This window comes from Carcharodon carcharias, chromosome 15, assembly GCF_017639515.1.
Source record: "Carcharodon carcharias isolate sCarCar2 chromosome 15, sCarCar2.pri, whole genome shotgun sequence".
NCBI classification, from domain to species: domain Eukaryota; kingdom Metazoa; phylum Chordata; class Chondrichthyes; order Lamniformes; family Lamnidae; genus Carcharodon; species Carcharodon carcharias.
In genome coordinates, this window is record NC_054481.1 from 27,883,932 (window position 1) to 27,899,232 (window position 15,301).

The following is a 15,301-nucleotide window of genomic DNA, read 5'->3' on the forward strand; positions in this document are numbered from 1 at the left end:
CTTTGAGAAGTGATGCACTTAAATAATAAGAAAGATGTTTTGATTCCTTATCTGATTAATGAATGGAAATGAATAATTCATTCGGGGTGACCGGACATCAATTAGAGGCGCACAATATAAAACGTCATCTCTAAGCGCTGATGTTTGGGTGTCGCTGAGTGATTTTGTATGTGTGGCAGCTGTTAAATGTCGGCGTCAGCGGCTTCTGGTGAAGGGAGAGGCAGTTATAGCCTGTGATTTGAATGATTTGGGTAATTTTATTATCGGAATGTTGTCACTCGACTTGATTATTCCAACGAACTCTTAGCTGGTTTCCTACTATCTTTCGTAAAATTGAGGTTATTCAAAGCTCTGCCTTAACTTGTAGCAAGTCTCCTTTCCTTATCACTCCTGTGCTTACTGACCTACACTGGCTCCCAGTCGAGAAATGTCTTGATTCAAAACTCACTGGCTAGGCAAGCATCTGTTGCCCATCTCTAATTGTCCTTGGGAAGGTAGTGGTGAGCTGTGTCCTTGAACTGCTGCACGTTGTGTAGGAACACCCACAGTGCTGTTCCAGCATTTTGACCTAGTGACAGTGAGGGAATGGTAATTATTGTTCTATCATGCTGTTAACGATGGTAATGTCAAGGTGAGGGAATCTCTCTTGTTGAAGATGGTCATTGCCTGGCATTTGTTTGACATGAATGTTACTTGACACTTATCAGCCCTGAGTTTTGTCCAGGTCTTGCTGCACAGGGACACGGATGGCTTCAGTATTTGAGGAGTCGCAAATAGTGCCGAACATTGTGTAATCATCAGCCAATGTCCTCACTCCTGTCCTAATGATGGAGGGAAGGCTTAAGATGGTTGGGCCTAGGACACGACCCTGTGAATCAGTGAACCCCCACTAACTTGGGGATTATTATTGGGCAGAAACTTAACGGGACCTGCCATATAAACATTGTTGCTACAAGAGCAGGTCAGAGGCTGGGAATTCTGCGGCAAGTAATTCATCTCCTGTCTCCCCGAAGCCTGTCCAGGAACAAGGAACAATTCAGGAGTGCGATGGAATACTCTCCATTTGCCTGGATGAGTGCAGCCCCAACGGCACTCAAGAAACTCGACACTATCCAGGACAAAGTAGCTCATTTGATTGGCACCCCATTCACCACCTTCAACAATCACTCCCTCCATGACTGAAACACAGTGGCAGCAGCGTGTACTATCTACAAGATGCACAGCAGAAACTCACCAAGGCTCCTTTGACAAAAACTTCCAAACCTGTGACCTCTACCACCTAGAAGGAGCAAGGGCAGCAGACGTATGGGACACCACCACCTGCAAGTTCTTCTCCAAGCCACACATCATTCTGACTCGGAACTATATTGCAGTTTCTTTGCTGTTGCTGAGTCAAAATCCTGGAAACAGCACTGTAGGTGTGCCTACACCACATGGATTGCAGTTGTTCAAGAAGGTGTTTTGCCACCACCTTCTCAAGGGCAATTAGGGATGGGCAACAAATGCAGGCCTAGTGGGCAATACCAACATCCTGTGAAATAATTTTTAAAAATCTGTCCATGGTTTTCCACACTTGATCAAATGCAGCCTTGATGTCTCTCTCGCAACTTCTGAAATTTAGTACTTTTGTCCATGTTCAGACCAAGGCTGTAATGAAGTCAAGAGTTGGGAGGTACCCAAATTGAGCAATGGGCAGGTTATTGATGAGTAAGTGCTGCTTGGTACCACTGTACATGACACTTTCCATCACTTTCTTTATGATTTGAGAGTGGAGTGATAGGATAGTAATTGGCCTTACTGGATTTGTCCTACTTCTTGTGGACTGGACATACCTGGGCAATTCCTCACATTGTTGGATGGATAACTCCTGTTAATTTTACTTGAATTCACAATCACTTGATTGATCGGAGGTATATAATGCTTTGCTAACATTAATGCGATTGTGATTTTATAAACTTGAGTGGTTCCACCATGGACCAATTAGAGATCCTTGTTTCTTGTTTCACCCTTTGAGTCAGAAAGTTGTGGGTTCAAGTCCTGCTTCAGAAATTTGAGCATTTCAGCCAGATTCCCAGTACTGAGGGCATGTGACACTGTTGGAGGTCCTGCCTTTTGGATGACACCCTCAGGCAACGCCTTGTGAACATAAAAGATCCCATTATACTATTTTGAAGATGAGAATGGAAGTTTTCCTGCTATCCTAGCCAATATTTATCCCTTAACCAAATGTCTTGATGTCATGAAAGGTGCCATATACATGCAAGACTTTTTTTAAGTGAAAAAGCTCAAGTCCTTTTAGAGCAGTTTCAATTATACTCAATATCATATGATATGTTATAATGGATGGTTGTTAAGTGAAAATGTTGCACTTTGAAACTGACACCATTACAGACATAATATTTTTTACTGTGCAACGTTTCAATTGCTATCTTTTTCCAATCTTTAATTGCAGCAATGAATCGGAAGAGAAACTTGATACAGACCATTTTTCGGCAGGTTAAGAAACGTAAATTTGGATTAGTGGAAGACTTCAAGTTGTTGGATAAGACAGAAGCCAATAACTTTGACGGTAACACTATTAATGTTTGAATAATACAATTGGAAAATACAGTCTTTAATTTCATTCATTGCCACAATTTTCCATCTCCCGGGATTTGGCCCATAGCCTTGCAAGTTATGGCATGTCAGGTATGTATCCTGACACCTTTTTAAATGAGGGTTTCTGTCTCAACTACCCTTTCAGACAGAGTTCCAGATCCCTACAACCCTCTGGGTGATAAAAGGCTTCCTCATCTCCCCTCTAATCCTTCTACTAATCACTTCAAATCTATGCCACCTTGTCACTGACCTCTCTGCTATAGTAAATATGCCTTTCCTAGCCACTTGATCCAAGCCGCACACAATTTTGGACATCTCAATCAAATCTCCCCTTAGCCTCCTCAGTTCCAAGGAGAACAAGCCTAGCCTGTCCAATCTTTCCTCATAGCTGCAATTTTTCAGTCCTGGCAACATCCTCACAAATCTCCTCTGCACCCTCTCTAATGCAATTACATCCTTTCTGTAATGAGGTTACCAGAATTGCACACAGTACTCAAGTTGTGGCCTAACTAATGTTTTATATAGTTCCAGCATAACCTCCCTGCTCTTATATTCTATGCCTTGGCTAATAAAAGAGCAGCTCTAAACCCCACTTGCACCCTCCAGTTGTCTGACTCTTTTCTTCTTTTACCCTCAACCCCAGCTGCACTTCTCTTAAAACAGCTGGCTTGTTACGCCGAAGAGCATAAGAAATAGGAGCAGGAGTGTAGGCCTTTGGCCTCCCAAGCCAGCTCTGCCATTCAATACGGTCACGGCTGTTCTACTTCAATGGCACTTTACTGTGCTGTCCCCATTTCCCTTGATTTCCTTAACGCCCAAAAATCTTTATCAATCTCATTCTTGAATATATTCATTGACTGAGCCCTCTGGGGTAGAGAATTCCAAAGATTCACTACTCTGAGTATGAAATCTCTCCTCCACTCAGTCCTAAATGGCTGACCCCTCGTCCTGAGACTATGACCCCTAGTTCTAGACTCTACAGCCTCTCTGTATCCACCCTGTCAAGCTGTCTCAAAATTGTATAGGTTTCAATGAGATCCTTTCTCACTCTTCTAAACTCCAGAGAAGAGAGGCCCATTCTACTCGATCCTTCTTCATGGGACAATTCCCTCATCCCAGGATTTCTCAACCTCCACAAGCCTTTTATGCATCAATGCTAAAGCCTTTATATAAATTATGAGTACAGTAGCCTAGTGGTTGTGGTGCAAGATTAGTAAGCTAGTGGTCATGGGTTCCGTTCCCATCATGGCAAATTGTGAAATTGAATTTGATAAATCTGATAACCTGTGAGCTGGTATCAGAAACAGTGCTGATTTGCTCTGAGCTCAACTCACTATAGAAAGGAAGCTGCCACTGTTACTTAGTTTGGATCTATACATGACTTCAATTTCCTGTTAATCTCTCAGGGTGTCTAGGAATGAGCAATAAATATTGGTTTTGTCAGAATTGTCATATTGTAAGAATTCAAACAAAGTGCAAGCTATTGAAAAATCACTGGACAACCCAAATTATGACAGCAACTGATTTAATCCTCACTAGATATTACTGCTAGAGGTCAAGTTTCTTGAATTCAGATTAGTTTATCATAGTTGCAAGAATGCTTTCAATAGTGTGCCTGCTCCATCTACAGAGCGCACAGAAATGTGTTTTCATTTGGATTACTGTAGTGGTATCGTATAATTATTTTTGAATGCTGTTTGCAAAAGCTTTTGAATCCAAATAATTGACAGTTGTTCACCTTTACATTTTTTAACAGGGGTGCCAAATGATACTAAGTCTGCGCTGATTTTTTTAGCGTCCTTATTTCCTCGTAAATTATTTGATGATTCTCTTCCGCCTATTGTTCTAAAACACCAACTTTACAGCATTGTTAAAGACAAAACTACAGTTGATCGTCAGCTGGTAAGTCCTGTTATTGTGTGAAGCTACTATGTGTGTAGTCAAGGCATGTGGGGAACTGGCTGAGATAGAAATGTATGTTCCAAAGAAGATTCATACTCTGAGGAAAAATTCTGTTTCTCTCTCCACAGATGCTGCCAGACTTGCTGAGTTTTTCAGCACTTTGTGTTTTGATTTCAGATCTCCAGCATCTGCAGTATTTTGCTTTTATAGAAATGTATGTATGTTGGTCAACAAGGTAATTAGCCATACTCCATGAGGGACAACCATAGGTGTCTCTCTTTGTTAGAGAGAGAGATGAGTGATTATTTAGCTTGAGGGCACCACTCTGCATCAAACATAAAGCAAGAAGACAGGCCTCCATGAATGACCACAGCCCGTATGGGGATTGAACCCACACCGTTGGTGTCATTCTGTATCACACTGTAGCCATCTGACCAACTGTGCTAGGTGACCGAAGGTTGGGCAGTTAGTCACTTTATATCTATTTGAATTCCTTGTTCAGTAAAAACAGAAAACCCTGGAACCATTTGGCAGTCAGACAGCATCTATGGGAGAGAGAAATGGAGTTAACATTTCAGGTTGATGATTTTTCTTTAGTATTTCCTCATCGCTGTATCATATTAGATTATGTGTGCTCAAGTCCCTGGAAAAGGATGTGAACAAACAACCTTCTGACTCAGAGACAAGTGTCTACCCACTGAACCAAGGCTGACACCTTGACTGATTATAATCACCTACTCTGACTAATGCTAAGAATCTCAGGATAATCAAATTTATCTAAATTAATGATGAATAATGTCACTGTCTTTTTTTCCTGTATCTTGATCAGAATGAACTGAAGGACCTGGGAGATGTTAGGATTTTCCAGTTTGGATTTGACACGGATGTGTTCGGCATTGTATTTACTGAAGATTACAAAAGTAAAGTTTTGGCTGCGACAGCAACAAAAGAGACTGCTGTAACAGTACAAAGGTTTCTGGAGACTGTGTTGAACTCATGTACAGATATTGGTTTCAACAAAGATAAAATGCTGAAGGATTTTTCATTTCGTGACCAAGAAATAACGTAAGTATCCAGGATAATGCAAAGGAATAAAACATTAAAGAATTATGTCGTGTCTTGTGTGAAAATGAAGTTCAACTCCTCAAGCCTGTTCTACAATTCAATTAGTATACTATAGAAGGACTTTTGTGACTTGAATACCCACTTAATCGCATTTTTAAAAAAAACTTTTCAAACCGTCTCTCTCTCCTCTTCCCCCCCCTCCAACAGATGCTGTATTGTTATCCATTTTTTTTAATAAGTGCTCAGATTTTTTGCTTGCTGATAGAAAATCATCTGACTGTAAAAATCCTAAATTAGAAAATAAATGTTTCTTAGTTTTTAAAGATGCAGACACTTTTCTGTGTAATTTGAAGAAACATATTTAGATAGTAATTAATCTTTGTATATTAGCATGTAGAATATGAAAGTTAATGAGAACATTTTTAAAAAAAGGCTTTGGTAGGATTTGAACCTCTGCAGAACCAGGTTCCATGGTTGAGAGAGATGCTCAAATTTATTACTTCTGTTTGTTTCACTGAAAGGTTTTCCCTTTTTTATTTATGTGAAGAAGAAAAGTTCAAATGTTGTCAGATTGTCAATGATGTGTTGCATCATAATATACTCGTGGCAGTTATTGTGTCTCGGAGCTCTTTGTGTTCAGTGAGTTACACAAATGGAATTATTGTTATATAGACAGATTGAGCAGCTTTTTAGCACTCGGGACAGCAATCTAGAAGAATAACCAGTTAGTCTGTGTTTGGTGTTTGCTGAGAGAGGAATGTTGACCTGACCACTTGGAAGAACTCCCTAGTCCCCTTCAAATAGTACCATGTGTTATTTAATGGTTTGATGCTTCTTCCATACAGGTTTTATGCAGATTGTAGACTCTAGAAAAACCTTATTCAGATTCACACACATCCATGGAATAGCTGTAATCTCCATCACATGTACATAGTCTGTTCCTTTAAATTAGATTGCCTAGAGATCACTTTCATTTTATAAATACTCTAATTCTTTTTGTTGACAGGCAGCTGGTGAATGCAGGACTTCTTACAGTACGAGATGTTGGAAGCTGGTGGCTTGCTATTCCAGGTGCTGGGCGATTTGTGAAATACTTTGTGAAAGGCAAGTCCTGTCACATTGTATTTGAAAGGTGACAGGTTATCGACAAGCAATTCTGAGCGCAATCAGAAGGCTGCAGGTTGTTTCCTGTTTAATTTTGAGATATTGTTCAATATTTTAATGACTGAAGATGAAGTTGTATCAGCCTTGCCCAGTGATAGCATATTTGTCTGTAGCTCAGAAGCCAGATACTTGAGCAAATAATCTAGGCTAACTCTTAATTTGGTATTAAGGGAATGCTGTGGTGTGTTTTGGATGAGGTGTTAAACTGGGGTCCCATCAATCCTCTTGGCTGGATGCAAAAGATTCCATGGCACTATTCAAACAGAAGCAGGGAAGTTCTCCTGCTGTCCTGACCAATATACATTTCTCAACCCACATCACTAAAAAGATCATCACATTGCTGTTTATGGGACTTATCTTGTGCAAACTGATTTCCCTACAAAACAACAGTTGCTGCCCTTTTTAAAGTACTTCACTGGTGGTCCTGAGACTGTGAAAGGTGTTTTAGTTCTTCAAACTTTTATTTTTAAAAATGTAGTCCAGAAAGTGATACAAGTATTTCAAACCTCAATCTAATGTTATAACACAACAGTGATTTGAGTTTTACATTTAGTTTGAGGGAGAGAAGAGTTGGTCTGAGACAAGTATTTTAAACTTTAATAAGGGTAATTATGAGGGCATGAAAGCAGAGCTAGCTAAAGTGACCTGGCAAATTAGGCTAAGGGATAGATCCACAGAGATGCAATTGCAGACATTTAAGGGGATATTTCAGAATAAATGTCAATAGATACATTCCAACAAGAGAAAAATTCCAAGGGGAGGACCCACCATCCATGGTTGATTATAAAAGTTAAAGATAGTATCAAACTTAAAGAAAAAGCATATAATTGCACAAAGATGCATGGCAGGTCAGAAGATTGGACAGAATATTTTTTAAAAAATAGCAAAGAGTGACAAAAATTGATAAGGAAGGAAAATTTGGAATACAAGAGAAACCTAGATAGAAATATAAAAGCAGATAGTAAGAGTTTCTATAGATATTTAGAAAAGAAAAGGGTTAACAAAGTGAGTGTTGTTCCTATAGAAAGTGAGTCTGGGAAATTAATAATGGAAAATAAGGAGATGGGAGATGAATTGAACAGGTATTTTGCATCGGTCTTCACTATAGAGGATACAAGTAACAACTCCAGAAATAGCTGTGAATTGGGAAATGGAAGAGAGGGAGGAACTAAAAAAAATTACAATCAGCAGTGGGGAAGTGATGCTGAGCAAATTGTTGGAGCTGTGGGCTAAGTCCCTGGGTCCTGATGGACTTCATCTTAGGGCCTTAAAAGAAGTGGCTAGTGAGATAGTTGATGCGCTGGTTTTAATTTTCCAAAATTCCCTAGATTCAGGGAAGGTCTATTAGACTGGAAAATAATGATGCTCCTTTTTTCAAAAAGGGAGGTAGACAAAAAGCAGGAAACCACAGTTAGCTTGTAACATTTTCCCTATGATAGATGTTAAGCTATTATTAAAGATGTTATAAAAGGGCACTTGAAAAATTCAAAGTAATCAGTCAGAGCCAATATGATTTTTTGAAAGGGAAATCATGTTTAACTAAGTTATTGAAGTTCTTTGAAGAAGTAACATATGCTATGGATAAAGGGGAATTGGTGGATGTACTGTACTTGGATTTCCAGAAGGCATTTGATAAGGTGCCCATCAAACGTTATTGTGAAAGATAAAGACTAATGGTGTAGGGGTTAACATATTGGCATGGACAGAAGATTCACTAGCTAACAGGAAATGGGGAGTAGGCATAAACAGGTCATTTTCTGGTTGGCAAGATGTAATGAGTGGTGAACCACAGGGATCAGTGCTGGGGCCTCAACTTTTTACACTTTATATTAATGACTTGGCTGAAGAAATTGAAGGTATGGTTGCTAAATTTGCTGATGACACAAACATAGTTAGGAAAATAAGATGTGAAGAGGACATAAGGAGGCTACAAAGCAATATAGATAGGTTAAGTGAGTGGCCAAAGATCTGACAAATGGGGTATAATGTGGGAAAATGTGAAATTGTTAATTTTGGCAGGAAGAATAAATAAAGAAGCATATTATCTGAATGGTGAGAGATTGCAGAGCTCTCAGATGCAGAGGGATCCAGGTGTCCTAGTGCATAAATCGCAAAAGGTTAGTATGCAGGTACAGCAAGTAATCAGGAAAGTTAATAGAATGTTATTGTTTATTGTGAGGGGAATTGAATACAAAAGTAGGGAGATAATGCTTCAGTTATTTATGGCCTTGGTAAGACCACATCTGGATAACTGTGTACACTATTGGTTTCCTTATTTAAGGAAGGATGTAAAATGCATTGAAAGCAGTTCAGTGAAGGTTTATTAGATTAATACCTGGAATAGGCAGGTTGTTTTATGAGGAAAGGTTGGACAGGCTACGCTTGTATCCGCTGGTGATTAGAAAAGTAAGAGGCGACTTGATTGAAACATGTCAAGATCCCTCAGGATTTTATAAGGTGGATGTGGAGAGGATGTTTCCTCTTGTGGGAGAATCTAGAACTAGGGATCACTATTTAAAAATAAAGGGTCACCCATTGAAGACAGATGAGAATTTTTTTGAGGTTTGTGAGACTTTGGAATTCTCTTCCTCCAAAAGGCAGTGGAAGTGGAGCCTTTGAATATTTTGAAGGCAGATGTAGATAGATTCTTGGTAAGCAAGGGGGTGAAAAGTTGGGGTTGGCAGGAATGTGGAGTTTAGGTTGTAATCAGGTCAGCCATGATCTTATTAAAAGGCAGAGTAGGCTCGAGGGCCTGAGTGGCCTGGTCCTGCTCCTAATTCATTTGTAACAGCAGCATTGTGGATTAGGGCATTGTGATTTTTGCACAGTATTTCAACGCAGCGTGGTAAAATCTAGGTTTGCACTAATGTTCTCCCAGTCTTGTGCTGTTTTTTTTCTGCATTGATAGGGAGGGATGGTGCCACACTTGGCTGCCCTGAGTTGCTCTTCGCTATTGCTTAACAGTAACCTGTTAAAAGATAAACCCCTCTCTTGGTCGCACGTTACAGGTCGCAAAGCTGTTCTTGGTATGATCCGGAAATCTAAATACAATGAAGTTTTGCAGTCGGACCTAGAAACTCGGAAAGTAACCTCCACAGTAAAGTTAGGGATCCAGTATCATGTTCATGACATCGTTGGAGCAGAGTTGGTGAAATGGTAAAGTAGCCCTTCAGTTAAATCAATGTACACCAAGTATGTGGAGTTACTAGGAATTACTTACTACTTACTAGGAATTTGTTTTTCAATTTGATGAAATGGAGAGCATGTGAGCCGTGTGGATAAGGAAGCTTCTGTAGCTTCAACTCCAGTCTGAGCTAAGTTATCTGATCTCAGAGCTGCTGTTCCACAATTAGCAATCTCAGCATTTTTGGTTGGGAGAGAGAAAATTGGCTAATATGCCTGCTCCTGATCACTATCCTGAGATCTCTGGTAAACATGTGTCTCGACACAGGGCAAGGATGGGATTGGAGCTCTGCCATGATGCTTGGTTTCTTACTGCTCTGCTCCGTTTGCACACTGCTGCAGAAAGGAAAGAAGGGAAAGCAAAACAACTCCTAGATGGGCCATGGAAAGCTGCTGTCCTGCACCCACCAGCCGTGCACTGAACAGCAGAGGCACTGGGAGCAAGTCGCTTTTATCTCCTCTTGGCTGGTGGAGTGGTGGTGAAAGGAAATGATATGCAACTTAAACAAGAACCATTGAATTAGGGGAACAAAAGGACTATAAACAACGAAATACCTTGCAGATAAAATAATTTTTGAAACTGATTTTAACATATTTGATTTTTTTCTTTTGCCATTTTTTTGAAAAAGGATGAGGATACAAAAATAGTCATTTGGTAGTACAGAACTTGAGTATTGCTGAAAAAAGAGACATGTCGAAGCTTTTCATCTCACACTCATCAGGACACTTCATAAGAATACCAATATTAGGGGAAAACAACAATTTACATTGTATGAGAAGAGAGTGCTGATTGGTTGGCAAGTGGACTCTGGTAGACAATGCTTGGCAGTTAACTGTCAGTTACCATCACTGCTGCATTCTCCATGGCAACGCCCTTACCAATCAGAAGGAGGCCATTTGGCCTATTGTACTATCATTGGCTATCTGAAAGAGTTATTCACTTAGTCCCATTGCTCCACCCTTTCCTCATAATGCTTTTTAAGATGATTCATTTTTCAAATATTCACCCACTTTCCCTTTTTAAAAGCTGACACGAGTTGAAAAGATTGAATTTCTATCTCGTGTTGCCATTGGAATGTTGAAGGTTGTAGAAGCCACATTTAATGTATTTTGTTTTTGAAAACAGCATCCCAACAACTACTGGAACCTTGCTGCGCCTGAATGACACCTGACCCACAGAACACTGCTGCAAACCAACCTATAGACCAAGTTTGATCTGCATGTTTGACCAGGATATAATCAATAACAGGAGAGGATGCTGGGAAAAGGGAGCAATGTGGAAAGAGGCAGGAAAAAAAGATATAGACATAGTGAATTTTTTTTTATGTTGCTGAAAAGTCTGATACTCTGAAATTAAACATTTCAGCTATTCATTATTTGCCAAGCCTGTAAAACAGAACAACACAGTCATATGTTGTAATACACAAATTTAGCTAAATATATACATATTTAAGTTTAAATTGTTTGTTAAATGGAATGAAATGTGGTTTTATTTTTCCAATTTTTTGCTAATGTACGATGAGTGTGTTGGATCAACGTTACAGAAAGCTTGGAATACAGTGCAACAGAGTGTGTACAAGTTGTGCATGTGTACATTTGATAAACTCTTTGATTTACTGTGACTTTAAGTTGGAACATTTCAACTGCTAAAAGTGTAAATTGACACTCAGAGCCTTAAAGCATCCTGGAATAAATTAACCATTTTATTACTTGTAGCTAGAGTACGAGTCCTCAAACCAATTAAAAGTCAAAAGAAAGCAAAAATCACAGTTTTGGTTTACTTTCGATGTCGAATTATTTATACAAGATTAGGGTATCTTACAAGGACCCTTCTGTAATTGACTGCAAATGTTGTGAACTTGGACCCCGAATGGAAATGTAGCATCTGGTCCATTGAATGTTTTGATAAGAATCACATGAACACCATTTGCAAAGTGCCTTATGAATCATGTTATGACTTCAAATACTTTGGGTAGACAATTGGTCAAATCATCCACTGCCAGATCTAGCTGCTCCCACTTAAAATACTAGAGTCCTGCAGCGGTCTGCAAAAATTGCTCACTACTCTCTACTGCAAACCATCCTCTTAAACCCCTCTCCCCTGACTCCATCCAGTCTCACCTCCGAGAACAAGTGTGAGGAGTTCATGGATTTCTTTGTCACTAGGATTGAGACAATTGGATCGACTGCCTTCCACTAGCCCACCTGACCAAATTTTCACCTATTTGGCCCAGTCTTGAACTTGGACCTTTCTCAGGCTTTTCACCAATCTCCCCATATGCCCTCTTTGCTCCCTTGATCCTATTCCCAATAAACTACTGACTACCTAACTTCCCCTCCTGGTCCTCATGTTAGCTGATATTGTACATAGTTCTCTCCCTGCAGGTATTGTCCCTCTCCTCTAAATCTGCTGACATCACCCCACTCAAAAAACCAACCCTTGACCCCCACCGTCCTATCAAACAACCTTGAATGTGTTGCCACCTCCCAAATCAGTTCCCATCTTTCCCAGGACTCCCTGTTTGAATCTCTCCAACCAGATTTTCTTCCCTACTGCAGTATCGAAACAGTTCTTATCCAAGTCATAAGTAACATCCTATGTGTGACAAAAGTAAACTTTCCCTCCTTGTTCTTCTAGACCTGTCCGAGACCTTTGACATGGTTGACTACACTGTCTTTCTCCAACAGGGTGGGACTGCTCTCACGGGGTTCCATTCATATCTATCTAATCATACCCAAAAAATCATTTGCAATGGCTTCTCTTCCTGCTGCTGCTGCATTACCTGTGTTGTCCCTCAGGATGTATATTTGGCTTCCTCCTGTTTCTCATTGACATGCTGCTCTTTGGTGACATCATCCAAACGTTGATGACCCCCAGCTCCACCTCACAACCACTCCTCTCAACCCCTCCGATGTTGCTAAACAATCATACTGTTCATCTGACATTCAACACTTCAATTAAATATTGAGAAGACTCAAGCCATTGTTCTCAGTCCCCACGCCTAACTCCATTCCCTAATTACTGGGAGCTGGGGGTAATCAGCGTACATATGAAACTAATGCTGTGCTTTTGGATGATGTCACCAAAGGCTTAACTCTAGGCTTAACTATTCCAATGCATTCCTGCCAGGTCTCTGACATTCTATCCTCCATAAACTTGAAGTGATCCAAAATGCGACTATCCATGCCTTAACTCGTACCATCACATCTGCACCCGCTGACTTACATTGGCTCCCAGTCAAGCAACGTCTTGACTTTAAAATTCTCATTCTTGTTTTCAAATCCCTCCATGGCCTTGTCCGTCCCTATCTCTGTAATCTCCTCCAACCGAAGAATTCTCTGAGACACCTGCACTCCTCTAATTCTGGCATCCTGAGCATCCCTGGTTTTAATCACTGCACCTAAGTTGCGTAGGCCTGAGCTTTGAAATTTCCCTCCCTACACCTCCCCATCTCGCTTTCTTCCTTTAAGACACTTCTTAAAACCTTTGACCAAATTTTTGGCCATCTCCTTACGTGGCTTGGTGTCATATTTTATTTTATTACACTCCTGTGAGCACCGTGGGAGGTTTTATTAAATTAAAGGCGCTATATAAATATAAGATTATGTTGCTGTGTTGAACATTATTTTGCTATATAATTTATCTGACCTGCAAATACTTAATACTTCCACTTTACTAGCCCCTTTAATGTGAATAATGTTCCAGGTGTATCACAAGTAGGCATATGGGTAACATGGTGAGCCAGAAGAGAATGGGAATTGAGAGAATAGAGAATTCAGGGGGGAAACAGTTTCAAGCAGAGCTTGGTGAGAATGTGAAATTCGCTACCACATGGGAGTAGTTGAGGCAAATTGCATGAATGCGTTTAGGGGGAAGCTAAACACATGAAGGGGAAAAAGAATAAAAGGATATGTTGATTGGGTGAGATGAAGAGGGGTGGGAGGAGGTTGATTTGTAACGTAAACACTGGCATAGACCAGTTGAGCTGATGGCTGGGTTCTGTACTGTAAATTCTAAGAAAGGTCAACATAAATTTGATTGTAGAGATGGGTGCTGAGGAGATTTTAAAGGGTGTAAGGCAGATAGGTTAGAGGAAGAAATTTCATACTTCAGGACCCACGTGATTGAAGGCTGTGCCCAAAGGGGGAAAAGGGTTAGAGGGTGGCATGGGGAAGAATCTGCTGGCTAAGAAAGTGGAGTCAGGACATAAGGAAATATTAGGGTAGTTGACCAAAAGCTTTGTCCAAATGGTAGATTTTAAAGAGTGTCTTAAAGGAAGAAGGAGAGGTGTGGGGAAGGTATTCCAGAGCTTGGGGCCTTGGCAGCTGAAGTCATGGCCAGTAATGGTGGGGCAATTTTTTATATTCATTCCTGGGATGTGGGCTTCGCTGGCTGGGCCAGCATTTATTGCCCATCCCTAGTTGCCATTGAGAAGGTGGTTGTGACCTGCCTTCTTGAACTGCTGCAGTCCATGTGGCGTAGGTACACCCACAGTGCTGTAAGGAAGGGAGTTCCAGGATTTTGACCCAATGACAGTGAAGGAACAGTGATATATTTCCAAGTCAAGATGGTGAGTGATTTGAAGGGGAACTTCCGGGTGATGGTGCTCCCTTGTCCTTCTAAATGGTAGTGGTCGGGTTTGGAAGGTGCTGTCGAAGAAGCCTTGGTGAATTCCTGCAGTGCATCTTGTAGATGGTACACACTGCTGTTACCGTGTGTCAGTGGTGGAGGGAGTGAGTGTTTGTGGATGTTGTGCCAATCAAGTGGGCTGCTTTGCCCTAGACGGTGTCAAGCTTCTTGAATGTTGTGGGTGCTGCACTCATCCAGGCAAGTGGGGAGTATTCTATCACACTCCTGACTTGTGCCTTGTAAATGGTGGACAAGCTTTGGGGACTCAGGAGGTGAGTTACTGGTCGCAGGATTCCTAGCCTCTGACCTGCTCTTGTAGCCACAGTATTTCTATGACTAGTTCAGTTCAGTTTCTGGTCAATGGTAACCCCCAGGATGTTGACAGTGGAGGATTCAAGTGATGGTAAAGCCATTGAACATCAAGGAGCGATGACCGGATTCTCTCTTGCTGGAGATGGTCATTGCCTGACACTTGTGTGGCATGAAAGTTACTTGCCACTTGTCAGCCCAAGCCTGGATATTGTCCAGGTCTTGCTGCATTTAGACATGGACTGCTTCAGTATCTGAGGAATCACGAAAGGTGCTGAACATTGTGCAATCATCAGCGAACATCCCCACTTCTGACCTAATAATGGAATGAGGGTCATTGATGAAGTAGCTGAAGATAGTTGGGCCTAGGACACTATCCTGAGGAACTTGGTCAAATGCTGCCTTGATGTCAAGGGCAGTCTCTCTCACCTTACCTCAGGAGTTCAGTTC

The 15,301-nt window shown here is 40.8% G+C and overlaps 1 protein-coding gene across 1 annotated transcript; it reads left to right on the forward strand.

The window, feature by feature from the left end:
* Positions 1 to 105: 105 nt before the first annotated feature.
* LOC121288589 (serine/threonine-protein kinase 19-like) lies at positions 106 to 11,676 on the forward strand. Its single transcript, XM_041207210.1, has 7 exons — positions 106 to 251; positions 2,453 to 2,569; positions 4,355 to 4,500; positions 5,330 to 5,565; positions 6,572 to 6,669; positions 9,738 to 9,885; positions 11,039 to 11,676. The coding sequence occupies exons 2-7, from the start codon at positions 2,455 to 2,457 to the stop codon at positions 11,082 to 11,084; spliced, it is 789 nt and encodes a 262-aa protein (XP_041063144.1). The 5' UTR covers positions 106 to 251; positions 2,453 to 2,454; the 3' UTR covers positions 11,085 to 11,676.
* Positions 11,677 to 15,301: the final 3,625 nt, after the last annotated feature.

Coding starts and splice junctions, on each gene's coding strand:
- LOC121288589 (XM_041207210.1), top strand. CDS start 2,455: ATGAATCGGAAGAGAAACTTGATACAGACCATTTTTCGGCAGGTTAAG. Junction 4,501..5,329: donor CTACAGTTGATCGTCAGCTG/GTAAGTCCTGTT, acceptor TATCTTGATCAG/AATGAACTGAAGGACCTGGG. Junction 6,670..9,737: donor TGTGAAATACTTTGTGAAAG/GCAAGTCCTGTC, acceptor CGCACGTTACAG/GTCGCAAAGCTGTTCTTGGT.